The 27,432-nt window shown below is 45.6% G+C and overlaps 1 protein-coding gene and 2 pseudogenes across 1 annotated transcript in view; 2 read left to right on the top strand and 1 right to left on the bottom strand.

The window, feature by feature from the left end:
• Window positions 1–268: 268 nt before the first annotated feature.
• LOC146061909 (5S ribosomal RNA) lies at window positions 269–388 on the bottom strand (annotated as a pseudogene).
• A 3,637-nt stretch (window positions 389–4,025) lies between these two features.
• On the top strand, window positions 4,026–4,145 carry LOC146061910 (5S ribosomal RNA; annotated as a pseudogene).
• Window positions 4,146–10,793: 6,648 nt separating this feature from the next.
• Window positions 10,794–27,432, top strand: part of LOC146058739 (protein ABHD15-like) — a 30,350-nt gene continuing 13,711 nt past the window's right edge. Inside the window, exons 1-2 of the mRNA XM_083170976.1 lie at window positions 10,794–11,372; window positions 21,258–21,610. Of these exons, the coding sequence (XP_083027102.1) occupies window positions 10,923–11,372; window positions 21,258–21,610 (803 nt within the window). The 5' untranslated portion in view covers window positions 10,794–10,922. The remainder of the gene's footprint in view (window positions 11,373–21,257; window positions 21,611–27,432) is intronic.

The following is a 27,432-nucleotide window of genomic DNA, read 5'->3' on the forward strand; positions in this document are numbered from 1 at the left end:
GATGAGTGAATATAGGGATATCTCCATATTCATTTTAATTAGGAGGTGTTTCAAAAAGACAGGTGATATTTATAGAAGGGTGAGGATTATACAGTAATATTTACTATTAAATGTGCATCTATAAGTGTGTGAGCATATACATATATATAAAATATGATTAATAGTCATTAGAATTGAACGTGCTATAATAAATTAGAATAAGTTATGGTGAATTACTTGGGTAGATATGCTAGTGGGTGATATCATAAAAGGTCGGTCGTCATTTTGGTTACTACAGCACCTGGTTTTCCCAAGGGGTCTCCCTTCTTGGTACTAGCCAGGCCCAACACTGCTTAGCTTCCAAGATCGGACGAGATTGGGCGTCACATAGTGTGGTTTGACTGTAGATAAATACGGTGACACTTTTGAGATGTTTTAATATCTTTATTATATTTATACCCAATATTAAAAGGTTAAAAAAAGGTTTATAGAAGTGTACAAAAAGTTTGTGATAAAAGAGGTGCCAGTAAGAAGTGGTAGTGATACGTTTTGACCTTATAAGAATGGTGCTATTTCATAGCTATCATTGAAGCCCTGGGGATGCATGGTATCCAGCTCGAAAATCCAATACATCTCTCTCTGGGATAATCTTGTCGCCAAATCACCGCCTCTTGGTCCCATTTTGACCCATTCAATTGCCTTGAAAGTTAGTCCATCCGGATTAGCGTTGTGGTGACTTTCAAAGTGTTTGTAGATGGCGTGGCTGTCTATCTTATTCTTGATGTTGCGGTTATGTTCCTGGATCCTCAGTTTCAGGGGTCTCTTGGTTTTCCCTACATATTTCAGGTGACAGGGACATTCTAGAAGGTATATCACTGAACTTGTATTACAGTTGATGAAGTCTTTGATGGTGTAGTCCTTAGTGTCATTAAAGTTGGTGAACTTTTTCCTGTTCGGATGAACAAATTTGCATATATTGCATCTTCCACATTTGTAGGAGCCTACACACTTGATTCCTGTATTTGTTTGTGGATTCTTTAGAAGGCTTGGTGCTAGGATGTCTTTCAAGTTCTTAGATTTCTTGAATATTACTTGGGGGTTGGGTGGTAGGATATCCTTCAGTGTGGGATCCATGAGGAGTACGTTCCAATGTCTCTTGAGGCTCTGTTTGATCTTACTCTCGTGTTGGTTATAGGTAGTGATGAACGATACTGTTTCCTTCCTCTCTTTTTTTTGTGTTGTATTCTAGTAGGTCATCTCTTTGAATAGTATTGACTTTGGATAATGCATTATTTAAAACTTCGGTGGGATATTCTTTTTCTTCAAATCTTTGTTTGTATAGTTCAAGCTGGGTGGCACATTCTTCTTCCTTATTACAATTCCTTTTGATATGGTTAAACTGAGAGAACGGGATGTTCTCCTTCCATTTTCGTAAATGATTGCTTTTATAGTGGAGATAGCTGTTGGTGTCCACTTGCTTTATGAAATTCTTTGTGTGCACTTCGGTGCCCTCACCTACCAGTATCAGGTCTAGAAATTCGATCTGGGTTTTGTTAATGCTAGAGGTGAATTTGAGATTCATTTGGTTGTTACCGATGTATTTCAAAAATTCAGAAAACATATCTTCATCACCTTCCCACACGATTAAAATGTCATCAATATATCTCCTATAAAACTTGACATTGTCCTTAAAAGCATGGTCTGTGTAGATAAAACGTTTTTCCCAATACCCCATAAAAAGATTCGCAAAACTGGGTGCAAATATAGTGCCCATCGCTGTACCACATCTCTGTAGAAAAAATTGATCTAAAAACTTAAAATAATTGTGACTTAAAATGAACATCATGATGTCACATATAAAAGTTTTATGCTGAGGGGTAATTGTGTCGTCCTCCTCCAGGAATTCTTTGCATGCTTTGATTCCGACTTCATGTTCTATGCATGTGTACAGCGACTGGACATCTATCGTGGCCCAATAAAAAGAATCCTTCCATGTAAAACTTCTAAAAAGGTTTAAAACTGAGGTTGTATCTTTTAAAAATGCCGGCAGGTTCATCACGTATTTTCGTAAAAAGATGTCTACATATTCTGAGAGATTAGAGGTCAGGGAATCTATCCCTGCCACTATTGGACGTCCTGGTGGATTAACTAGAGACTTGTGAATCTTTGGCAAAAAATAAAATATATGGGTAATGGGATTGGACCTCATAAGGTATTGGTACTCTTCTTTAGTTATTATTTTGTCCCGTAGGCCTTGTAGTAGTAGTGTCCTAAGTTTTTATTTTATTTTTTGCCAAAGATTAACTAGTTAATCCACCAGGACGTCCAATAGTGGCAGGGATAGATTCCCTGACCTCTAATCTCTCAGAATATGTAGACATCTTTTTACGAAAATACGTGATGAACCTGCCGGCATTTTTAAAAGATACAACCTCAGTTTTAAACCTTTTTAGAAGTTTTACATGGAAGGATTCTTTTTATTGGGCCACGATAGATGTCCAGTCGCTGTACACATGCATAGAACATGAAGTCGGAATCAAAGCATGCAAAGAATTCCTGGAGGAGGACGACACAATTACCCCTCAGCATAAAACTTTTATATGTGACATCATGATGTTCATTTTAAGTCACAATTATTTAAAGTTTTTAGATCAATTTTTTCTACAGAGATGTGGTACAGCGATGGGCACTATATTTGCACCCAGTTTTGCGAATCTTTTTATGGGGTATTGGGAAAAACGTTTTATCTACACAGACCATGCTTTTAAGGACAATGTCAAGTTTTATAGGAGATATATTGATGACATTTTAATCGTGTGGGAAGGTGATGAAGATATGTTTTCTGAATTTTTGAAATACATCGGTAACAACCAAATGAATCTCAAATTCACCTCTAGCATTAACAAAACCCAGATCGAATTTCTAGACCTGATACTGGTAGGTGAGGGCACCGAAGTGCACACAAAGAATTTCATAAAGCAAGTGGACACCAACAGCTATCTCCACTATAAAAGCAATCATTTACGAAAATGGAAGGAGAACATCCCGTTCTCTCAGTTTAACCGTATCAAAAGGAATTGTAATAAGGAAGAAGAATGTGCCACCCAGCTTGAACTATACAAACAAAGATTTGAAGAAAAAGAATATCCCACCGAAGTTTTAAATAATGCATTATCCAAAGTCAATACTATTCAAAGAGATGACCTACTAGAATACAACACAAAAAAAGAGAGGAAGGAAACAGTATCGTTCATCACTACCTATAACCAACACGAGAGTAAGATCAAACAGAGCCTCAAGAGACATTGGAACGTACTCCTCATGGATCCCACACTGAAGGATATCCTACCACCCAACCCCCAAGTAATATTCAAGAAATCTAAGAACTTGAAAGACATCCTAGCACCAAGCCTTCTAAAGAATCCACAAACAAATACAGGAATCAAGTGTGTAGGCTCCTACAAATGTGGAAGATGCAATATATGCAAATTTGTTCATCCGAACAGGAAAAAGTTCACCAACTTTAATGACACTAAGGACTACACCATCAAAGACTTCATCAACTGTAATACAAGTTCAGTGATATACCTTCTAGAATGTCCCTGTCACCTGAAATATGTAGGGAAAACCAAGAGACCCCTGAAACTGAGGATCCAGGAACATAACCGCAACATCAAGAATAAGATAGACAGCCACGCCATCTACAAACACTTTGAAAGTCACCACAACGCTAATCCGGATGGACTAACTTTCAAGGCAATTGAATGGGTCAAAATGGGACCAAGAGGCGGTGATTTGGCGACAAGATTATCCCAGAGAGAGATGTATTGGATTTTCGAGCTGGATACCATGCATCCCCAGGGCTTCAATGATAGCTATGAAATAGCACCATTCTTATAAGGTCAAAACGTATCACTACCACTTCTTACTGGCACCTCTTTTATCACAAACTTTTTGTACACTTCTATAAACCTTTTTTTAACCTTTTAATATTGGGTATAAATATAATAAAGATATTAAAACATCTCAAAAGTGTCACCGTATTTATCTACAGTCAAACCACACTATGTGACGCCCAATCTCGTCCGATCTTGGAAGCTAAGCAGTGTTGGGCCTGGCTAGTACCAAGAAGGGAGACCCCTTGGGAAAACCAGGTGCTGTAGTAACCAAAATGACGACCGACCTTTTATGATATCACCCACTAGCATATCTACCCAAGTAATTCACCATAACTTATTCTAATTTATTATAGCACGTTCAATTCTAATGACTATTAATCATATTTTATATATATGTATATGCTCACACACTTATAGATGCACATTTAATAGTAAATATTACTGTATAATCCTCACCCTTCTATAAATATCACCTGTCTTTTTGAAACACCTCCTAATTAAAATGAATATGGAGATATCCCTATATTCACTCATCTATATAACCACCCAGCACTTTATCCTCTTCACTGCGCAAGCATGCAGTCTTATCTATCTAAACGTCAAATATCCGAATATTCCCAATGGTTACTGTTCCACAAGTGTTAATATGTGCAGTACCGCTAAGAATTTAGAATATATTATATATATTTACGATCCCCTCTTTTGTACTTTCATATATTATGATTCCCTAACAAGATGCCTCCACAAAGATGGCCGCCGCTACAAAATCTATATTAGAGTTTATTGAATATAAGCACGCAGCACTGTATCATAAATGTAAACATCTGAATATTCCCTATTAAGGTTGCTCTATAAGCGCAATATGTACAGCACCGCAATAATGTATCATATATTTACGATCTCCCCTTCTTTTACTTCCATGTACTATGATATCTAACAAGATGCCTCCACAAAGATGGCCGCCATTATAAAATCCATATCGCTAATACGATACCAGAATCTACTGGAAAATGGCCGCCGGCACCCAGAGGAACAGACAGTATCCACTGAGACTTTGCCTGTAACTCCGCCGAGACGATCATCGCCCGGCGCATGCGCAGTATGAGCAGAAGGTCAAAACCAGCTTTATACAAAACTGGACATGCGCAGTACGCGCGCTCGGATGCCGGAAACGTGGCGGAAGTGCCGCGAATCCCTTGTTATATACGATCTGGACTTGATTTACTGTTTTCTGTGTATTTTCTGTTTACTATAACATAGTGATTGTCTAACTACATATGGCCACTAATATTGATAGCATGCTGACAAGAAAATTAACTGTCTAATAGCCATTTAGCCTTATACACCTAATTAACTACAGGAAGTGATGTCACATAGCTATGAGACAGACATATAGGTATAAATACCGGTCTGGTCTCAGTTGCCTGTTACCCCTTGATAAAGTCACATCGACGAAACGCGTTGGGAAATCACTGATCTCCATCCTTTTTAAAGCTAAGCAAATCTCCTTTATATCTTTATACGCTTTTATTGATTTTAGGAAGATTTTTTACAAATTGTGTTTTATATACCTCTCCCATATTTTTGTGTATACCAATCTATTTTTATCCTTGAGAATATTTTTACCCTTGTATACTTAAAATTTGTCCATCTTTTTTATTTGTACCATTTTTTGTCTTATAAAATTGTCATCTTAATAAATATTTATTTATTATATACCTAGCCCAGTAATTAGTCGCCGTAATCTTTATCCATTTACCCATATATATATATATATATATATATATATATATATATATAAAATCCCACATGAAAAACCTGTGTTTGTCACTCTGTACCTTCTCTGTAGGAGCCCTGACAGGCTCAGCCCTGCCTCTGATTAAAAACCCTCCCATGACGAGGCCGCTACTGCTGCTGCTGTCTTCCATGGGCCTGAGAATGATATAATGCGCTCCACCAAGCAGAGCTCAGCACAGGTCTCTCAGCCTCTGACCTCTTGTGCAAAGTCTCATGGGACTTAGTCAGTTCCCAGTAATGCGCTGGACACTTGTGCAGTCAGTGTGCCTTGGCTGCCAACGATCAGCACAATTAATCATTGTCATATTGGTTAGTGAACCCAAGAATGCGCTGGACTTCAGCTACTCGAAAAATTTTGCACTGGCGAAAAACATGAGGATCTGCAAAATGCTCACCAATCCATGTCTTTTTAGTTACATTTCAACTGTTTTTGATTGTCTTTTAGTTATTTTTTTGCAGATGCAATTTCGAAAAAAAAAAAGTTAAATTGGATTGGCAAAAAATGACAAAAAACTGCTGAAAACAGACACAATTGAATACTAAAAAACCTGACTTCAATAAATACTCCCCCATTTTGGTAAGAAAAAGTCTTTAATATACTGGAGCGTGACAGTAGATATGTCAATGTGACCCATTACACCAAGTGGACATTTGTTTCTCCTCTTACGTTTGACTGAATAAAATTGGGTTCTATTAAATTAAAAGTTTTTTTTTAAATGAATTGAGACAACTAGCTAAATGCAGGCAGTGGAAACAATCTGAGCAGACAAATATCCAGACAGATGCCTGATGATGCAATGTATAGAGCTGGAGGGACAGGACTATAATCCCATTATTTGTTTCACTTGCTTTTTTTCCTCTATGAGATTCACTGGATGTAGGGGAAGATATATCAAACCGTCAAGTAATTTTATAGACCAGGAAGTGCCGGATTAAGGTGGGGGGGGGGGGGGGGAGGCTCATAGGGTCAGTGCACCAGGGCCCCCTCTATCTAGGGGCCCCCTGTGGTTGGCATGTAATTTTTCTTTTATAGTTTTTTTTTTTTAGCTAAAGGTTTTGTGTATGTAAGTGGGGTAGCGTGCAGCTTCACCCATCTGTACAAGAGGTCACGCAGCAGCACAGGAGGACCCGATGACCATCAGCCCTCACCAGAGCAGTGATAACCAATCCCTGGCTGTAGGTGAGATATAATTTTTACTTCTGCTCAGTGATCAGTATACTGTAGACAGAGGCATAGCTACCGTAAGGCAGCCACCGTGGCTGCTTGGGGGAGCAAGCGCCAGCGGGGCGCCCCCGGTGCCCAGGCACTCTGGTCAGACCCCCCCTTACCCCTCCGCATGCCGCCGCCACCGCATTCAGTCCGGCACCGCAGATAGCCTCCGGGCTCCGTCTCCTGCAGTAATGAAAAATGATACGACAAAATGGCTGCCCCCTAATAGCAGACAGTTTTTAAGGATGCTAGAGGAGGCCGCCGCCGCCTCCTCTAACATCCCTAAAAAAACTGTCTGCTGTACGGGGGCAGCCATTTTGTCGTGTCATTTTTCATTACTGCAGGAGACGGAGCCCGGAGGCTATCTGCGGTGCCGGACTGAATGCGGGGCCGCCGGCGGCTGCGGCATGCGGAGGGGCAAGGTATTTTTTTGGCGGGGGGGGGGGGCGCCACAATATTAGTTACGCCTCTGACACACATACTGTAGCTGATTGTACTGGACGGGTCCATGCACAGCTTTCTCTGCATATGACCATAGGCATATCACAGTGAGCCTGTGATTACACTATTTCAGGATGGTACAATTATCACATGGCTCACTGCAGTATTTGTTAACTTTTTTTTTTTGTAAATTCAGCCAAATCGCATTTCCCATTATAAGTAGGGAAATGCGATCTGGTTACTAAAAAAAAAAAAGAAAATGATAGGGTTTGAAGCAGTTCATTACAAAACGGGTCCAAAAGCCCTTTAATACAAACACCCCTTTTCACATTATTTCAGTAAATAATTTTTTTTTTATAAATCTGCCCATATTGGCCCTAATTCAGATGTCGCAGGTCTGCAAGATCGGCAAAAATACGCATGGGCAGATCCGCTTGCAAAAGCCTTTGGCCAGTATCACACTCGCCAAGGCATTCGCAAAGAGCGGGGTGGGCAGGGGGCTGTCGCATGGGGACACCCAGGAAATACCACAAAAACAGTGGGTGCATCCAGAAAATGCTGGGCGTCCCCATGCAAATGCATGCATATCGAAGCCTGCCCCGATTTCGGCCATATCCGAGGCAAATAAAAGTCAGCCTAGACTGACCTGAATGTATGTGGGGGGTGGGCGTTTGCTCGCTCGTGGGCAGTGTTTACACACTCACTGAACAGCGAAAGAGCGCTGCTTATCGAGTGAGTCTGAATCAGTTCCAATGTCCCTTGTGTGAAAGGGCATGCTGATGCTTGTGGTTCATCTTTGCATCCACAATCATCTACATTTCATATACCATATGTGTTTTTAATGTCAGACCTGAACGCTGCTGTGCGAATTAACACAACGGACGATTATCCGATTATCGATACACTGCGCATATGTCCGGGCCGCAATGCTAGTAAACAAATCCTGCTATGTTTTTTTCGCTAGCCCTTCCCAAGGTGATTGAAAGGAAGCTGGTGTCTGGGGGTGGTAACCGGCAGTTTCATGGGAATGCCAAGAATAAACGTAGTTGTGACAGAAAAATGCCAGGCGTGATGAGAATAACGCAGGATTGCCCAAGCGTTTTAGGGGAGGGTTTGTGCCTCTATCAGGCTGATTTCATTGCATCCGCCTAGTAACTTCCTGGCTACTCTGAGGCTGCGATAAGTGGTGACCAGTGGAAAAATCATTCGATGGTGAGCATATAGCAAATCAATTTTGACATAGGGCAGTATTCAATGTGAATACTGGCGACGTGCAGCGAATCCTGGACGCCGCAGGGAGCCTGAGGACGGTGGCAGGCAGGGAGATGGAAGTCTCCCTGCCTGCCCCAGAACGTTTGTGGGGGGAGGTGGGCTCCCCGGGAGCCAGGCAGCACAGGCTGCCCCCCGGGGGTGCCAGCAGGGGACCAGGTATATTCACTACACCCGATCATGCATATGTAATGATCGGGTGAAGTGAATATATGAATATCTAAAGAGCGGCTCGGCTCCGGCCCCTTGCTGGCTGGTCTGTGTAAAAAAAAAAAAAAATATATATATATATATATATATATATATATATATATATAGTTTTTTTTTTTTTATTAAATATATATTCATGTGCTTACAGCACATGAATAAAAATCGCATGCCCCTCCTCAGAATAAAATTCCAGATTTTTTGACACCAATTGTAAAAAACAAAACACTTTATTTTAAAAGTTCACCTTCCACTTCACCATAAAAAGATAGCGATTGCTACTCGGTGAATCATGGCGAAAAAAACCTTAAAATATATTCGCCATCTGGTCATTGAATAGGGTGATTCACCGTTTTAGTCAGAAATTCGCCAAACAGCACAAAATCGCCATAAAAACCTGGCGAATCAGCCTCATTGAATACCGCCCAATATCTCCTCGCTATCAGGGACATGCGGTGAGGTAAATGGCTCAAGAGTCCCTGGTAAGTACCAGAGCCAGATTTGCACACAATATATGAGCCCTGGGGTACATGCCGGCATGATACACATGTGCAGCAGTATACCCTGCTGGAGATTCGCTAAGTTTTAATAAAAGATGTGCAGAAAAGGTAGCCAGGTGAGGCACTGCCTCACCTGCCATATACTTTTTATTCAAGAGTTTTGACTATAAAAATGATTAGAATAATAAAGATAAGTTTTTTTTTTTAAATAAATTATTTTGTATTTTTGACATACTTTATCAATTCAAAATGCCGGCATATACGCTAGTATGACAGGAAAGGCTGTGCCTCACCCCACCGCACGCCACTGCTCGCTATCCATACACATTTATTTGCACATTGAGCACATTATTTTACTATAGCGGGGTGGCATCTACCTGTTCGCTGGCCACTGCTTATTCACATAGCAGGGATCAGGGCTGAATCAGGCCCATGGTAGTAAACTGCATCCGTATTTCATTTCTTATCACAAGATGCAGTGTATTGGCTATCTGTGCCAAAGCTGGACTCCCTGACAATATATATCACAGTGACAGTAATTGGCATTATTAAACATTCCTTAGTTGTGCAATATAATTCACAGTCAATAATATTGTTCAGTTACTCCCCAGGTCTATGGGAAATAAACCTTCCTGTCACATTTATTGCAGCAAGAATCCAAGCAGGTACTTACTGTACATCCCCTCCCTGTGCAGTTACCTGTCACAGTCCGGGTGCACTGAGTGTTACATAGTACTATATATGTCAGGAGCAGTCATTATACTGTATCCTGTACTACAAAATACCTGTGGCTCATTACTGGGAAGGCTTCGTCTTTGGAAATCTAAATGCTTCACACTTTTGCTTTTAGTCCCTTAATAGGATTATATGTCTGACATGTTTTTATATTGAGACATAGCCACAATAGCTGGCGCCTGCTAAGCTGCTCACCTGTCTGTTACCCACCTGCACTGGTGTCACATGGCTGAAGGAATTGTTACTTTGTGTCTCTCTCCCCTGCCTGCGCTGGTGTCACCCAGGTTAGAATCATTGTTACTTTATCTCTCTCCCCTGTCTGCACTGGTGTCACCCAGGTTGGAGTCATTGTTACTTTATCTCTCCCCCTCTGCCTGCGCTGGTGTTCCCCAGGCTAGAGTCATTGTTACTTTGTGTCTCTCTCTCCCCTGCCTGCACTGGTGTCACCCAGGCTGGAGTCATTGTTACTTTTGCTCTCTCCCTCTGCCTGCGCTGGTGTCACCCAGGCTGGAGCCCTTGTTACTTTATCTCTCCCCTGCCTGCGCTAGTGTCACCCAGGCTGGAGCCCTTGTTACTTTATCTCTCCCCTGCCTGCGCTGGTGTCACCCAGGCTGGAGCCCTTGTTACTTTAGTTTCTGTCTCTCTCCCTCTGCCTGCGCTGGGTGGGGTGTGACCGCAGTAATATAGGTTGTGTGTGCAGCTCCCCGCCCACTCGTGGTGAGGACTGTGGAGTGGAAGGATCCTGCGTGTGTCTCAGACAGTGCTGTGTAGCCAGTGCTGCCTTACCCGGAGGATGTAACACAGTAGTGCTCCCAGCAGCTCTGACACCAGCCAGCCCTGATCCCCTGCAGCAGGTAGGACATTGCTGCTGCTCCCTCTCCTGCAATGCTGGCAGCATGGGCTGTCTTCCTAAGCGCTCTCCTGCTGCTGGCTCTATGGTCCTATAAGAAAGGCTTCTGTAGTAGTTTGTCAGCAGCTGCTCCGGCACAGACCCGGGGGGAGCCGGGAGATTACACATTAATCTGCAAACCTTCTGCACTGGCTAACTACCTGGAGAAGAGGTGCAGGTCCTTTGGTGGCTTCTCTGATGTCAGGTGGCTGTGGAGGACTTTCCCCACCCTGCAGACATTGGTGGGGGTGCTGGGACCTGTGGACAAGGGGGTGCATTTCATCAGGGAGTACCTGCAGCTGAGCGATGAGGGGCTCGTGGCTCTGGACTGGGCTGTGAGACCTGGACAACCTCAGAGGAGAAGGAGAGCATCCAGTAACTCCTCTGTGCCCATCCTGCTGGTCATCCCAAATTCTTTTGGCAAGATCACTAGGAACACCAGCAAGGTAACTGCACATGTGTGATCTTGTGTGTCATGTAAAATGCATGGCCTGGTCTCGTGGGTCATGTAAAATGCATGGTTTTGTGCGTCATGTAAATGTAAAATGTATGGTCTTGTGCGTCATGTATAAAAATATATCGTCTTGTGCGTCATATAATGCATGGTCTGGTCTAGTATGTCATATAATGCATGTTCTGGTTTCGTGTGTCATGTAAATGCATGGTCTGGTCTCGTGTGTCATGTAAATGCACGGTCTGGTCCCGTGTGTCATGTAAATGCATGGTCTGGTCCCGTGTGTACTGTAATACATGCCTGCAGATGGGCTTTACAACAAAATGCTCTTATTTAGTAAGGTAAATTGGTACTTGTTTCCAGTGCCAGATTAAGATCTACATGGGCCTGGAGCTGAAAATTATCAAGGGCCTGTTATGCGCAATAATAGGGGTTGTGGCCAGCACCTAATAATGTGGGGGGCGTGACCAGTGTTCTGGTTGGGTGGTCTGCTCATGGGTGTGTATCTTTCCCTGCACTCTGGTGGCCTAAATCTGGGTTACCCCCTTAGGGGAAAGTCCATTCTATATGGCTGCAGGAAAGTAGGCAGCACACATAAGGCTCCACATTTATTAAGAAAAGTGCCGGTGCCGTTTAATGCATATATATATGTATATATATAATATATATTTACAAATTCCGACACTCCCCGGATGCAGGGAGATACATTGGTGGGTGCCCTCCAAAGGTGCACCCGCAGGATGCCGATGTCCTAAAATACTTGTGGGGTGAGTCAGCACTCCACTCATAAAAAAAATAAGGAAAGCCAAAACTTGGTAGACAACATTTCAGCACCTTTTATGTGGTCAGCTAAGTTTACCACACCATATACCCCTTATACAAATCATGCAACACAATAGTAACCCCCTTATACTGTACTTGCCTCATACACATTATGTCACATGGAATGAGCCAAAATTCACATTGACTGAGACAAAATTCACACTATGGCACACGGATTAAGGGAAAATCCACATTTCGTCACATGGATTGAGCCAAAATACACACTACACCAAACGGATTGATCCAAAATACACAATATGCTTCACAAACAGGGACATTGCACGCCAAAGGCGAGCATTAAAAATTTACACCATAATGCCCATTACATGTTAGGCCACACACCATAGTGTCCATTATGTATTATGCTAAAAAACCATAATGCCAATTAAAATTTATGCTACATAAGTGCTGCTTACTGTACCTACATGCTCATTGTCAGGGGTTCCATGCTCATTGCCAGGGGTTCAATGCTCATTACCATGTGGGATAATATGCTCATTGCCAAGGGGAAATACATACTCGCAGTAGCTGGGGGACAGCCACCGCAGGGCAGAAGTGACAGCCATTGACAGCCGGGCAGAGAGCAGGGGGCTGCCGTGCTCTGTATTCAGAGCACTGCAGGTCCCAGCTATTTGAAATAATAGCCCTTTCACACCAGAAAATGCAGGGACTTACCCAGGAATATGGTCCCTGGATTTTCTGGTATGAAAGGGAGAGAAAACCACCTCCCCCCCCCCCCCCCTTTTAACTGGCTATATCATTTCACCAGCTATATCTTCGGAACCAACTGACCCATTTACAGGAGACCAGTATCATATTGAAGAACTTTTAAGTGGGCTTCGAATGATTTTGGTCCCATGAAACTGGGCTATTTGGTTCCAGAGAACCGCAATATCTCTGGAACCAGTTAACCCATATGAACCAGCCTGGTAGCCTGGATTGAAGGCCCAGCGATTTGGGTTCGAATGAGATCAACCACAAGCTGTGATGCCAGGGGAGGAACTGGGTGGGGGTCGGAATTAGCGGGACCCATGGTATTCTATGGGGAAAAACGTTCCTATTTTGCCCAGCGGTATCTCCGGTTCCCAGGGGGCTAGAGACACGGGGCTGGGCTCATTGGAAAGCCCCATCCCTCAGCTACAAAATGGGCTTATTTGCAGAGTGGGCCTGGAGCTGTAGCTCCATCAGGCCCATTGTTAATCCGGCCCTGCTTGTTTCCTAGCACGGCGCCCAGATTTTCTACATACGCTAACGTAGTGACATCGCATTGCATGTATTCCGCGTCCGCTCGCCACACTTCGGGCTCGGTGGCTCGTTGCGCTCGCCACACTATATAAAATCAACTCCACGCCGACGTGGATAGTGGGGGTATGAAAAGGTCAGAGGACGCGTTCCTCCGACCCTCGCGGCGCTCGATGCACTCACCACGCTTCGGGGTGGCGTGGATACTGGGGGTGACGCACTGGCATAGTAAGCACCCATGAAATATCGCATTGCATTTGTTGCCATGCGATCCTATGCGATATTTCATTGTATAAGCACTCCTGTGCACTTAGTATGGACATCGCATCGCACAGCACTATACACGGTACGCGATGCGATTTTCCTACGCAGAATAGCCCACTAAGCTATTTGCTTAGTGGGCGCTGTGCTAGGAAACAAGTACCGGTAAATGCTTAGTTAACTAAGGCACACAAAAATGGCAAACTATGATCTTAAGTCTACACCATCTGTACTTTAATATTATGCCCGTATCCAAAATTGGCATTGAATGGAAACTATTATGTTCATTTTATTTACGGGGTAACGGGGATGTTAAGCACAGTTCAAACTAGCTATTTTAGAGTAATGACAGTATGCACTGATGATAATGTACACTATCGGTGCTAGCTAGCTGCTTTGGATTGCGGATTGAAGTTGTGAGCTCTCTTCACTGAATGTGCCTACACCATACAGTTCTGGGCTGTATTTATATACAAGAAGGAAGCTTATACCAGCTGTATTATAGGGTTTGGTATGAAATGTCAGCAGTCAGGATACTGACAGCAGAATCCTGATGTCACAATGCTGACTGATCCCAATGAGTATTACAAAGCACCGATCCTGCAGCCTAACCCTAGTAGTCCCATTTGGCAACTTGACCCTAATGCTGGGTACACACCAGGACGACTAGGGCCCGATCCCCACAATCTAGATCAAATTCCGATCAATTGGATGTAGATTGTGTGCTGATTGGGCCCTTTTCTGACCTGGTGTGGACCGATACCGATCCGATGCGCGGTCCCGCGGGTCGGTCGGTCGTTATTGAGATCCTACCTGCTGCAGGTAGGATCTCAATGACGACCATACAGCCGGGTGCGGGTCGCCATCGGATCGGACCCGCTCACGGTGCACATCGTGAGCGGGTCGTTCCCCCCCCGCGCGTCACCGTGAGCGGGTCGGACGAGACACTGACGACCCGCTCACGATGTGCATCGTGAGCGGGTCGTCCTGGTGTGTACCCTACATAACCCTCTCCCTAGTGCCTAACCCTAAAGGCCCATACACACTTGAAGATTTTCATTTCAAAAGACTTTGCCAAAATCTTTGATAGCTATATCTTTCACCAAAGTAGTGCGTACACACTGAGCTATTTTCCCCAAAGAGCAAGAGATTTTCAGGAGGCGAAAGACTTTGCTGAAAATCTTTCATTATAAATGGGCTGGGTTTGAATTCCAAGGGTTCCATATATACACAGTACATTGGTGGCAGTGGGCATATAAATATATAAACATTGGTGGGCAGTGTTGATGCTAATTTATGATTTATGCATTGCTGGCACAGACCAGCAATGTATACGTTACTGCCAACACTGCCCATCAATGTTTATATATTTATATGCTTACTGCCACAAATGTATATTTATTTAAATGCAACACCCCCCCCCCCCCCCCCCCATGTGCCCCTGGAGTGACTCGGCGGCCGTCACCACATCCCCCTCCAGCCCCTTCCCTCCCTCGGTGAGATGTGGCCGCATAGTTCCCCTGTGGAGCAAAGAGGGTAAGCGCCAAAGCGCCCTCCCTCCCCGCCTGGGGCGCCCCGTGCCCTACACTATCCATAGCCGTCCCCAGCAGATAGCGACGCACACAGCTGCCCACCAATGTTTATATTTTATATGCCCACTGCCACCAATGTATTCATTTAAATGCACCAACAATATATTATAATATATTATAATATAAATTAATATATATTATAATATATATATATATATATATATATATATATATATATATATATATATATATATATATATATATATATATTGGTGCATTTAATGAATACATTGGTGGCAGTGGGCAGAATAATATAACTATTGGTGCCCAGCAGGTGTTAGCATGGAGCAGTGCTGTCTGCTCCGTGTGTTTAGGCTGGGGGCGGGGCTAGCCTGGCCGGGGAGCAGGTCTCTGCAGCAGCAGCATCCAGCCGGCCAGCCAGACGGAGCACAGGGGTGAGTATGAGGGGGCGAGGGGGTGCGGGGGTGTGGTCCGCCGGGCTGAAAGTGGTTAATCTTTCAGCCCGGCAGGCGTACACACATGGCGATGATGGATGAAAAACCATCCATCATCGCCACATCTGCTGGTAAAACCAGCAGATGAACCACTTTCCTAGCGATGATGCGGGAGCGCGCATCATCGCTAGTCGGCAATCTCCGGGGCATACACACTGGGCGATTTTCGGCCGAAAATTGCTCAAAACGGCTGTTTTGACCGATTTTCAGCTGAAAATCGTCAAGTGTGTATGGGCCTTAATGCTCAGCCTTGGTATCCGTCGGGAAAGTACATCCCATATGATAGACTTTATCAAAGCAGTTAAAAAAAAACCCAACCCGTTTCTTGTATGACCTGGTTTTGTGTAAAGGCCCCCATACACTATGCGATTTTGGCCCTATTTCACCCAATTCCGACAGATTGGGCCGACATTTATCTCATGCGATCCTGCCTCCTGGGAATATTCCGCACAGCGCAAAGGAGATCAGATGGTCAAACACTGCTGTGACTTCTCGCAGTAGTGTATGCACCTAGGTGCTCCTGACTTTGTGTGTGTCATTGACAGTCATTGGCTTGACCCCATTTAGTCGACATAGAAAAGGTAGACAGTCAGGCCCGCCATCATGAATTTTGGGGCCCTGGACTCCTTTCCAATCCGGGCCCTCCCTCCCCCTCCTCACTTGAATTAACGTAACCCGGCTCCTGTTCCCCCATCTCCTCTTCCGATGAGCTGCAGCCGGAGGTCCCGTAGCGAATGCTTCTTCAACTCAGGATGCCAATGAAAATGTAGCACCGGCTGGTGAGCCAATCAGAGCTTGCGTACCGGCAGCCGCTCTGATTGGCTGCCGGTATGCAAACTCTGATTTGCTCAAAAGCCGGTGCAGCATTTTATTTGGCCACCGGCATCCTGGATTGAATAAGCCTGCGCTCCGGGACCTGCTTTGATCTGCGCAGCGGAGGCAGTCGGGGGTTGTGGTGGGAAAAATGAGCTGCCGGGGCCTGTGACAAATGTACCCACACTACCCCCCTATTGGCAGCCCTGTAGACAGTAGAAAAAGAGAACAAGTGTCAACAGAGTTAAAAGGTCAACATGAAAATGTTCAACACAACAGGCTGACATTTTTTTGTGTCACAAGTTTTTTTTGTGTCTTTTTTTTTTTGTTTTTTTGTTTTATCTTCTGTGACTACAATCAGTGTGAATGTGCAATCTGGCTTCAGTCACTATGCATTGTGCAAGGTGGTGCACTGTGCTTGCCACAGGTTTCTATTTCCAATCATAGTCTGCATGGATGGTAAATAAAGCAAAAGTTGAAAAATACATGAAAACTCCAAGAAAACTTGTGTTGACCTGTTGTACCTCTGTCTGAGAGTCTATATTATATATTGGAACCCTTGACTTTATACAACTGCTGCAGCAGTGATAAATGCATCTTGAACTGTGTCCACACCTGCAATTTCGCTGTGATCAGTGGCGACACAAGGAGAGCTTGTGCTGCCTGGGTCCCGGGGAGCCCTCCTCCCCTCCACATACAGTATGTTCTGGGGCAGCCAGGGAGACTTTACTCTCCCTGGCTGCCACCGTCCCCCGGCTCCCTGCCAGCTCCCTGCCGCGGACCGCTGCAGGGGTTAAGACTCGCCGCGAGTGGTGGCGAGTCTTAACCACATTGAATAGTGGGAGCAGGAGTGGCAGCGAGCCCTCCGGAACAGGGCGAGTGCATGGCGAGAGAAAAAATCTCTCGCCATGCACGGAGAATTATTCTCATTGAATACTGCCCTCTGTGCCGCTTCTACCCAGTGACAGGAGCTAGGTGCTGCGCTGTAACATTCTGTGCCACACCTGCCCAGTGACGGGAGATAGGTGCTGCGCTCTAACGGACACTCCTGCCCAGTGACGGGAGCCAGGTGCTGCACTGCAACATTCTGTGCCACACCTGCCCAGTGACAGGAGAGAGGTGCTGCACTGTAACATTCTGTGCCACTCCTGCCTCCTGTCACAGTTTCAAAACCTTTTAAAGCTTGCAGCCCGAGAATTTCCCGTGGGGCAGCCTACACCTCCCGGGAACCCCTGGAGTAATGAAAAAAGGGGATCCCGACTGCTAAAACCCGACACTCGGGTTCCCGACGGCCACTGGCTACTCTCCCTCATGGGGGTCCATGACCCTCCATAGAGGGAGAATAGGTGGCGAGAGCAGCGAGCCCGCAAGGGGCTTCGTTGCGCTCCCCCCGCTGTCTGAGTCCAGGCAGTCGGGCTAATGACCGTCGGAATCCCGAGTGTCTGTGTGCTATACCACACCCACTCCTGACACCCTGACCAGGGTCTGTGCTGAGCGAGTTGGCATAAGCACACAAGTGATGCACACGCGATGTGCGCTGAGCAGGGTTTTGCCTATTGTTTATAGCAAGCACAGTCTATCTCTGTGGGCGATAGCGATGCGCGGAACCACACAAACCGTCGCCCGGGGCCATACATGTAGCGATCTAGTCAGGTCGCTTAGAAATGGGGATAAAATCGCCCCATATGTATGCCCTTTAAGATTGATAAATTTCATTCATAATTTTTCCCAATAAATTTCCAGCAAAATTCTTTGTCTGTTGTCCTGTGTACAGAATGTAATGGATTACCCAGTGTGGGCAGTTTAAAAAAGAAATAAATCTGACTGCAGTATAAATTAATACCAGGGTTGCCGACTTTAAGATTCTCCTCTCCGGGAGAAGCCCGGAGAGGAGAGTTTCAGCCGCCGCTCAGGGGGCGGGGCTTACGAGTGATATCACTAAGCCCCGCCCCCATGTTGTCAAAGCAGCGAATTCATTGATCTCCGTGGAGGGGGCGGGGCTAAAATGACGCGATTGTGCCGTTTTAGCTCCGCCCCCTCCTCTGAGACCCGAGGATTGCGGCATTTTAATGCCGCAATCCGGGGGTCAGCGGGGGTCCCCCCTGAATCCGGGAGGGTTGCCCACCCTTCCGGGGGCCGGGAGGGGGTACCTGATTTTCGGGAGACTCCCGGAAATTCCGGGAGGGTCGGCAACCCTGATTAATACCCCTTTCAGACAGAAAAGTCTGAAAATCCCGGCAAATACACGGCATTTCAAATGCCGTGTCAATTTGCCGGGAGCAGCTGAATAACACGGGTATTTCTTCTGTGTGAAAGGGTCAACACGGGTCATAAATACCGTGTCCTCGACCCTGGTCAATTCCCAGGTCAGAGACACGGGATTTACGACACGGGTGTGCCCTTTCACACAGAAAAAGGACCCGTGTATTTAATTAAATTCCCGGGTGGAACTGCTTCACCCGGGTATTTCATTTTCTGTGTGAAAGGGGTATTAGCGTAAGTCATTTGCAGTAGTGACAAAGGTCAAAGCTCCAATTGACCTTATATAAAAGGATTTTGCTCCCAAAATCCCAACTTAAATTGCTGTCGTACTTACCTGATCTTAATGAAAGAATTGGGTAGGAGGGTATTGGTGAACATTAATCATTTCAACCCCAGTAAAGGAAAGAGTTAATGTATAGGGGAACCATTATGTAGTGAGCGGAACAGATTATGTTGGAGGATCTGTGAATACTCCCATTGGCGAGTACTGCTGCAGGCATCTCCATTCATTTTGGAATACAGTACTTCTTTTGTCTTGGTGATTATTGTGACAATGATTCTATTAATAACCTTTTATTGAAGAATAGGGAGCAAATTATACTATTATAGTAACACAAATTGTTGTATTTCATCATGCTGATCTTATGCCTTTCGCTGTTACTCTAACAGTCTATGGAGTGATTTAAGTGATAAATGACACAAGTACGATCCTGTTGTAAGACAACTTGGCTTTACCTTATAATCTGTCTAGACGTACATGTGACTGCATACTCCTTGCCTCAAATAGCCCTGTGCAACAGCCTTCATGACTACTGAATATGCATTTTGTTCGCATCACTAACTAATTACAAAACTAACGTGCATGAGTTCCCCGGATACTGGCATTGTCGCTGCTGTATGCGATTCAGGCGCTAAGCTTGGCAAGAGGCAACATAACCGAGACCAATACAGGTGTATTGTGCCGTGTATCTGTTATGCTTCATCTGCCATTCTGTACCTTTGAAGCAAAACACTAACCCTAAACCACTATAAGTGACGTTGGGTGGACAAAGTTCCTGGAATCGCTACCCATGTTGCAGTGTCTAAGTAACACTATATGGAGCAAAGAGGATAGGTGTATGAGGACACCCCCGATTATAAGGGAAGCACTTTTGGATTGGGACACCTGTGGCTGCTTAGATATAGTGTTCATTCTAGCACCCGCCATATTTGAAAACCCATGCAGTTCCTCTTCCCTGCCTGGGGTGTCTGTCTGCTGTAGTGCTTCTAGCACTGCGTGGTCGGTATATCAGCACTGATATGCAAACCAGACCTGTGCTAAAACACCACAGCAGACAGCGACACCCCAGGCAGGGAAGAGGAACTGCATGGGTTTTCAAATATGGCGGGTGCTAGAATGAACACTATAGATATGTATACAATCGTTTTGTACTGTAGATACCGCGATTATACATACAGATGACCAGCGGCTGGGATACTGGCATTCAGAATACCGATGCCTGCAGGAAAGTATCCCAGCAGTGGTCAGGTAACTATACTTACCCTCCCTCCGGCAGCCTGTTCCTAACAATACCTGCTTGTGTCTAACCCTAACCACCGTACCCAAAATCCCCCCCCCCCCCCCTCGCTGGTGTGACCCTATCCTGCCCCAACTTACTTATGTTCAGCATCACGGAAGTCAGGATTCCAGTGCCGGTCTCCTGTAGGTAGTCAGGATGCCAGCGCTGGTATATTGTGAACGCCGGCATCTTGACTGCCAGGATGCTGAGCGCATCCCTATATACTTATATGGCAAGTAACATCAGTAGTTTAATTAAACTTTACAATAAATTTGTGTTATTGAGATGTATGAAACTGTTATTTTACAGTCCGTGCACTGTTTTACTTCATTACAAAAGTCTCCTTATGGTGTAGTGTCAGCTGACCTCTGCGTTATAGTCACATATTTGTATAGAAGACAAAACAAGCTTTGAGCACTGGAGCAAGTTGTACTGTTCACACGCAGCTGTAACCCAATAAACTGCAGTGAAAAATGAAACAACCTGCTGCCCTTGAGGCAATTGATGGGCAAAGCCTTGTCTCCCTATCTATATGACTGGGAAAATATAATTGCCAATAGCAGAAAAATATAGAATAAAGACTCTTAATAAAGGTCTTAGAGCAGGCCTGTCCAACCTGCGTCCCTCCATCTGTTGTGAAACTACACATCCCAGCATGCCTTGCCACAGTTTTAGCATTCACTACTAGCAAAACTGTGGCAAAGCATGCTGGTACCTCTAGTCTCACAGCAGCTGGAAGGCCGCAGGTTGGACAGACCTGTCCTAGCTGATACAGAAATTTAACTTTATATTACAGCTTATACAATACACTTTTTTTTTTTTTTGTAAACAATACAAATGTGTAAAAAAATATTATTTAATACTTTTGCAGATGTGTCTCCTGGCCCTGACTCATGAATACCAGGCGGTGATCTTCAATCGTCGCTGCCAGAACGGTTGCCCTCTCAGCACAGCCAAGTTACAGCCTTATGGTGACCCCAATGACCTCCGTGAAGCCATCCGATATATCCGCCACTGCCAACCTTCCCCTCGGCTGTTTGCAGTAGGTGAGGGCAGCGGGGCAGGACTTCTGCTGTCCTACCTTGGAGAGTGTGGCTCATCCAGCTACATCACCGCAGCCGGCTGCATCTCTCCTCTTTTCCGCCTACAGGACTGGTTTGAGACTGGGTGTCCCTGGTTGTGGCAAGCAGCTTTACTGCTCTACCAAAAGGCATATCTAAGCAGGTAAGTGTGAGGGTTATTGTTATTATTGTTGTTGTTATTATTTTATTTATAAGGCGCCACAAGTGTTTTGCAGCGCCGTACAATGCAACAGTACAGGGAGACAAAACTTAGCATTACATTGAATAAATAACAAAAAGTACAGGTAAAGAGCGTCACAGTTCAATACACATTACAGCTTAAATATAAGTAGTGAGGACTTGATCAATGTACTACTAGAGGCTTATGGCCAATGATGGAGATGAGTATGCGGACAAAGATGGTCACTGAGTGTTTGAGTGAAATGTATAGAGAAGAGGGCTTTGACAACAGGAGGGAAGAGGGCCCTACTCGGAGGAGCTTACAATCTAGTAGGAAGGGGAGACAGACTGATTTACATGAGGTGCAAGCAAGTGGGAGGTGGCTTGATAGCAGGATGTAAGCAGGCCACGGGGTAAGAGAAGTAGCCTCAGGACTAGTTTATGCAGCGGAATGGTACGCTTTGATGAAGTGAGTTTTCAGTGCCTGTTTGAAGGTTTGCAAGGTCGGGGCGAGTGTAATGGAGCGAGCGAATGCGTTCCAATGAAGGGGTGCAGCACGGGCAAAGTCCTGAACTCTAGCATGGGAAGCAGTGATCAGGGTGGAGGAGAGACGACAGTCGTTGGCTGACCATAGAGGGTGGAAGGGAGTATGAATGGTGATGAGGTTAGAGATATATGGAGCAATGGAATTAGAGATGGCCCTGTATGTGAGTGTGAGGTGTTTGAAGAGGATTCTGTAGGGCAGTGGTTCCTAACCCTGGTCCTCAAGTACCCCTAACAGTGCACGTTTTCCAGGTCACCCGGCAGGTGCACTCATTATTCAGGCACATTTGAAAAGATCACAGGTGGAGCTAATTATCTCACCTGTGATTCTGTGTGGAGACCTGCAAAACGTGCACTGTTGGGGGTACTTAAAGACCAGGGTTGGGAACCACTGCTGTAGGGGAATGGGAGCCAGTGCAGATTTTGTTGAAGGGGAGTGGCAGAAGTAGAGCGTCGGGAGAGAAAGATAAGCCTGGCTGCAGAGTTGAGGGCAGATTGGAGAGGAGCTAGTTGGGATCGAGCAAGGCAAGTGGAGAACATTGCAGCAGTCAAGCCGTGAGATGACCAATGAGTGGATGATAAGCTTAGTTGCACTCTGTGAGAGAAAAGGCCTGATGCAAGCAATGTTGCGTAACTGGAACCGACAAGAGTGGGACAGAGCTTGGATGTGGGATGCAAAGGAAAGGGAGGAGTCAAGAGTGACATCCAGGCAGCGGAGTTGGGGAATGGGGGAGATGATGGAGTTGTTAACAGTGATAAAGATATTAGTAGGGTGTGTGGCTCTGGGTGGGGGAAAGATAATGAGTTCAGTTTTGTCGATATTGAGCTTCAGAGAGTGCTCAGACATCCGGGAGGAGATCGCGGAGAGGCAGTTGGAAACCTGAGAGAGAACAGTGGGGGACAGATCAGGAGAGGTAGATTTGTGTGTCATCCGCATAGAGGTGGTACTGGAGGCCAAATGAGTTAATGAGTGCACCCAGAGAAGAGGTGTACAGGGAGAACAGAAGGGGGCCAAGGACTGAGCCCTGAGGGACACCGACTGGAAGGGTGGAAGGTGGTGAGGTGTTGCCAGAGACAGAGACTGAGAAGGAACGGTGGGTAAGGTAAGAGGAAAACCAGTTGAAGACTGTGCCAGAGAGGCCAATGTTTTGGAGTGTGTGGAGGTGGAGAGGGTGATCCACAGTCTCAAAGGCAGCAGAGAGGTCCAAGAGGATAAGCAGAGAGAAGTGGCCCCTGGATTTGGCTAAGAGGAGGTCATAGGTCACTTTCATAAGGGCAGTTTCAGTGGAGTGTAGTGGATGAAAGCCAGATTGAAGGGGATCAAGGAAGGAGTGGTCAGAGAGGTAGCTGGTGAGATGCCTGTAGACCAGCCGTTCAAGTAGTTTAGATGCGAATGGGAGAAGAGAAATAGGGCGGTAGCTTGTGGGTGATAAAGGGTCCAGGTTGTGTTTTTTAAGAATAGGTGAGACCAGAGCATGGTTGAAGGGTGAGGGGAAGATACCAGTGGAAAGGGATAGGTTAAAGAGGTGGGAGAGGGAACGAAGGAGATGGGAGAGGAGGGGGTCCAAGGGACAGGTAGAGGGGTGGGGGGATGAGATGAGGAAGTGGACTTCGCCATCTGTAGTGGGGCTGAAGGAAGACAGAGTTGGGAAGTTGGAGGGGGAGGATGATTGGGGTGGGTAGGCAGCTGAGGGGGGATGAGAGGAGATATCATGTCGGATTATCTCAATTTTAGAGAGGAAGAAGGCGGCAAAGTCAGTAGCAGTGAGGGAGGAGGGTGGAGGAGGGCGAAGGAGAAAGTTTCAAAGAGACGGCGGGGATAGGAGGACTGAGAAGAGATGAGCGGTTTGAAGAAAGATTGTTTGGCAAGGGAAAGAGCAGAGCTGTAGGAGGAAAGAATAAACTTGAAATGGAGATTTCCTCCAGAGGAGTTCATCAGAGCGTGCACATTTTTGTAAAAATCGTGTTAGTTTGTTGTGCCAGGTTTGGGTTTAGAGCATCGGAAGGGGACAGTATAAAGGGGGGCTAAATCGAGAGCAGAGGTAAGAGAAGAGTATTAGAAAGAGGCAGCCTGGTTGGGGCAGGTCATGGTGGAAAGAGGAGATAGGAAAGTCTCCAGCGAGGACAGGACAGTAGGGTCAAGAGACCCGAGGTTGCGTCTGGTGACTGTGGGTTTGGGCAATGAGGCGGGAGGGGAGCATGAGAGGGTGAAAGATATCAGATTGTGATCAGAGAGTGGGAAGGAAGAATTAGAGAAATCATAGAGATTACAATGGTGGGTGAAGACTAGGTCAAGGGAGTGTCCGAGATTATGAGTTGGGGTGGTGGTCCATTGTGAAAGTCCAAAAGAGGCGGAAAGGTCAAGAAGATTAGAGGAAGCAGCATTATTGATGTCAATTGGAATGTTAACGTCACCGTGGATGATAGAGAGGAGGTCGGAGGCAAGAAAGTGTGGAAGCCATGCAGCAAAGTTATCAAGAAAAGGGGAGCAGGGGCCAGGGGGGTGGTAGATCACAGCCACGAGGTGGTGAATGGGGTAGAAGATGCGGATAGTGTGTACCTCAAAGGTGGAGAATGAGGGAGGGCTCAGGTGGAATGACACAGAAGGTGCCATTGGGAGAGAGGAGGATGCCCACTCCTCCACCCTGGCTGGCATCAGGTCAGACAGAGTTTGTGAAGGAGAGGCCTCCATAGGAGGAGGAGCCAGCCCCTCCGCCACAGCACCAGCGCCGGGTAAGGGAGGGAGGGGGGAGCTGCCAGGACCTGATGGGACCTACTTACTCACCGCAAATGACAGCTCCTAACGCAAGAGCTGTCCTTTGCCATAATTATCGCATATGAATTGGTATGCTGCAACTCAGTTGGTGATATGCTCAATTCCATACCTGAGCCCTCTGAAGCATTTGCTTCATTTGATCCCACAAATGAAGATGAAGTATCTGCACTTTTCTCTGCCTCCCACTCTACTACCTCTCCTCTCGACCCTATACCCTCGCAAATAAGTAAATCTCTGTCTCCTGTGCTCATTCCAATCTTAACTAAAATCTGTAACCTCTCTTTCTCTACTGGTGTCTTTCCTTTATTGTTCAAACAAGCAGTTATTACTCCGATTCTGAAAAAACAGAATTCTGATCCAAGCTCTCTCTCAAACTACCGTCCCATTTCTCAACTTCCATGCACCTCCAAACTACTTGAAAGACTTGCTTATACTCGACTCACACACTTTCTGAACTCGCACAACTTAATGGACCCGCATCAGTCAGGCTTTCGTGCCCAACATTCCACAGAGACAGCACTGACTAAAGTTGTGAATGATCTGGTCACTGCTAAGTCTAAAGGCCACTACTCATTCCTAATTCTTCTAGATCTCTCTGCTGCTTTTGACACTGTTGACCACACACTTCTCATACAAACACTACAATCCATAGGTCTTAAAGACACAGCCCTCTCTTGGTTCTCATCCTACCTCTCTAACCGCTCCTTTAGTGTTCGTTTCTCTGATTCTACCTCCTCTTCGCAACCTCTTTCAGTTGGAGTACCTCAGGGTTCAGTTTTAGGTCCCCTGCTTTTCTCAATCTATACCTCATCTCTTGGCAAACTAATCAGCTCCTTTGGATTTCAGTATCATCTGTATGCGGATGATACTCAGCTCTACCTATCCTCCCCGGACCTGTCCCCATCTGTATTGAGCCGTGTCTCTGAATGCCTTTCTGCTGTTTCAACCTGGATGTCATCTCGCCACCTCAAACTTAATATCTCAAAAACAGAATTAATTATATTTCCGCCAATAAATAGTAGTTACCAACCTGATATCTCTATCGCTGTTGAGAAGATGACAATCACTCCTACCTCTCAAGCTCGCTGCCTAGGTGTTATCCTTGACTCAGAACTTTCCTTTGTACCCCACATTCAATCTGTCTCAAAATCATGCCACATGCACCTAAAAAACATATTTAAAATTCGCCCTTACCTTACACAAGACACTGCAAAAACTCTAATCCATGCTCTCATCATCTCACGCATTGATTATTGCAATAGTCTCCTTATTGGCCTTCCCCAATACAGACTCTCACCACTACAGTCCATTATGAATGCAGCTGCAAGGCTAATCTTCCTAGCCAGACGTTCATCGTCTGCAAAGCTACTCTGTCAGTCACTTCATTGGTTACCTGTATTCTATTGTATTCAATACAAAATTATTTTACTTACACACAAAGCCATAAACCAAACTACACCAACATACATATCTTCTCTTATCTCAAAATATCATCCAACACGACCTCTACGCTCCTCCCAAGATCTGCGTCTCTCATCCACACTCATTACCCGCTCCCATTCCCGACTGCAGGACTTTCTTCGGGCTGCACCCACTCTGTGGAATGCCCTCCCAAGCACAATAAGACTCTCCTCCAGTCTCCAAACCTATAAGCGTTCCCTGAAGACTCATCTCTTCAGGCAAGCTTATCAAATTCCAGAACCAGTCATAGAACCTTGCATTCTGGTGGAATCGATGCAATAAAGAATACAGTATCTATCCTTATGTATCAATGCCTATTTCTCTATCATTCTTATGGGATACAGGGAGTCGTTCATAACGATGGGGAAAAGAGCTTATCCGAAGGAGACAGGCACATATAAAAATTTATACAGGGTGTACTGGCTCCTCCCCTCTGCTCCCCTCCCTCTAGCTTCAGTTTGAGAACTGTGCCTCAGGAGAAGCACGCATCAGGAAGAGCTCCAGAGAGTTTTTCTTCTGTTTTATTTTCTTTATTATTTTGGGGCTGCTGTTTGGACTTAACAGCAGTCCTGCGTCATGGGAGACTAGGGGAAGGGTTCAGCTGCTGGCCACTTCAAGGTACCGAGCTGTCCCTGCCACAGGACCACCGTCCTGAGTGGGTGATGTTACCGCGGGCATTGCGCTGCAGCGCGCACACCCCTGGCACGCCGCACACCCCTAGTCCAGTCTGAAGACGTCTGTGGTGAGTATTACCCCGGGGTCCCCCGCCGTGGGGTCCCCGGGTTATTGTGCGGCAAAATGGCGGCGGTATGGCGGTGCCCTGCACAGGGACCGCGTAACCCCCTGCCTACACTGAGACAGGGTACAGTTCCTGTTTTGTCCAGGGCAGTTACCAAAGAGGATTTGGACATTCCCCAATGTCAGTCTCAGTATAAAACGCAGGTAAGCTCCGGCGCCATTACGCTGGGCGGAGCTTACTCAGAGTGAGACCAGCTCTGTGAGGGCGCCAAAACCTGCTTCCTGCT

The sequence above is a fragment of the Crinia signifera genome, chromosome 2 (assembly GCF_055691185.1).
Source record: "Crinia signifera chromosome 2, ASM5569118v1, whole genome shotgun sequence".
In the NCBI taxonomy this organism is placed as follows: domain Eukaryota; kingdom Metazoa; phylum Chordata; class Amphibia; order Anura; family Myobatrachidae; genus Crinia; species Crinia signifera.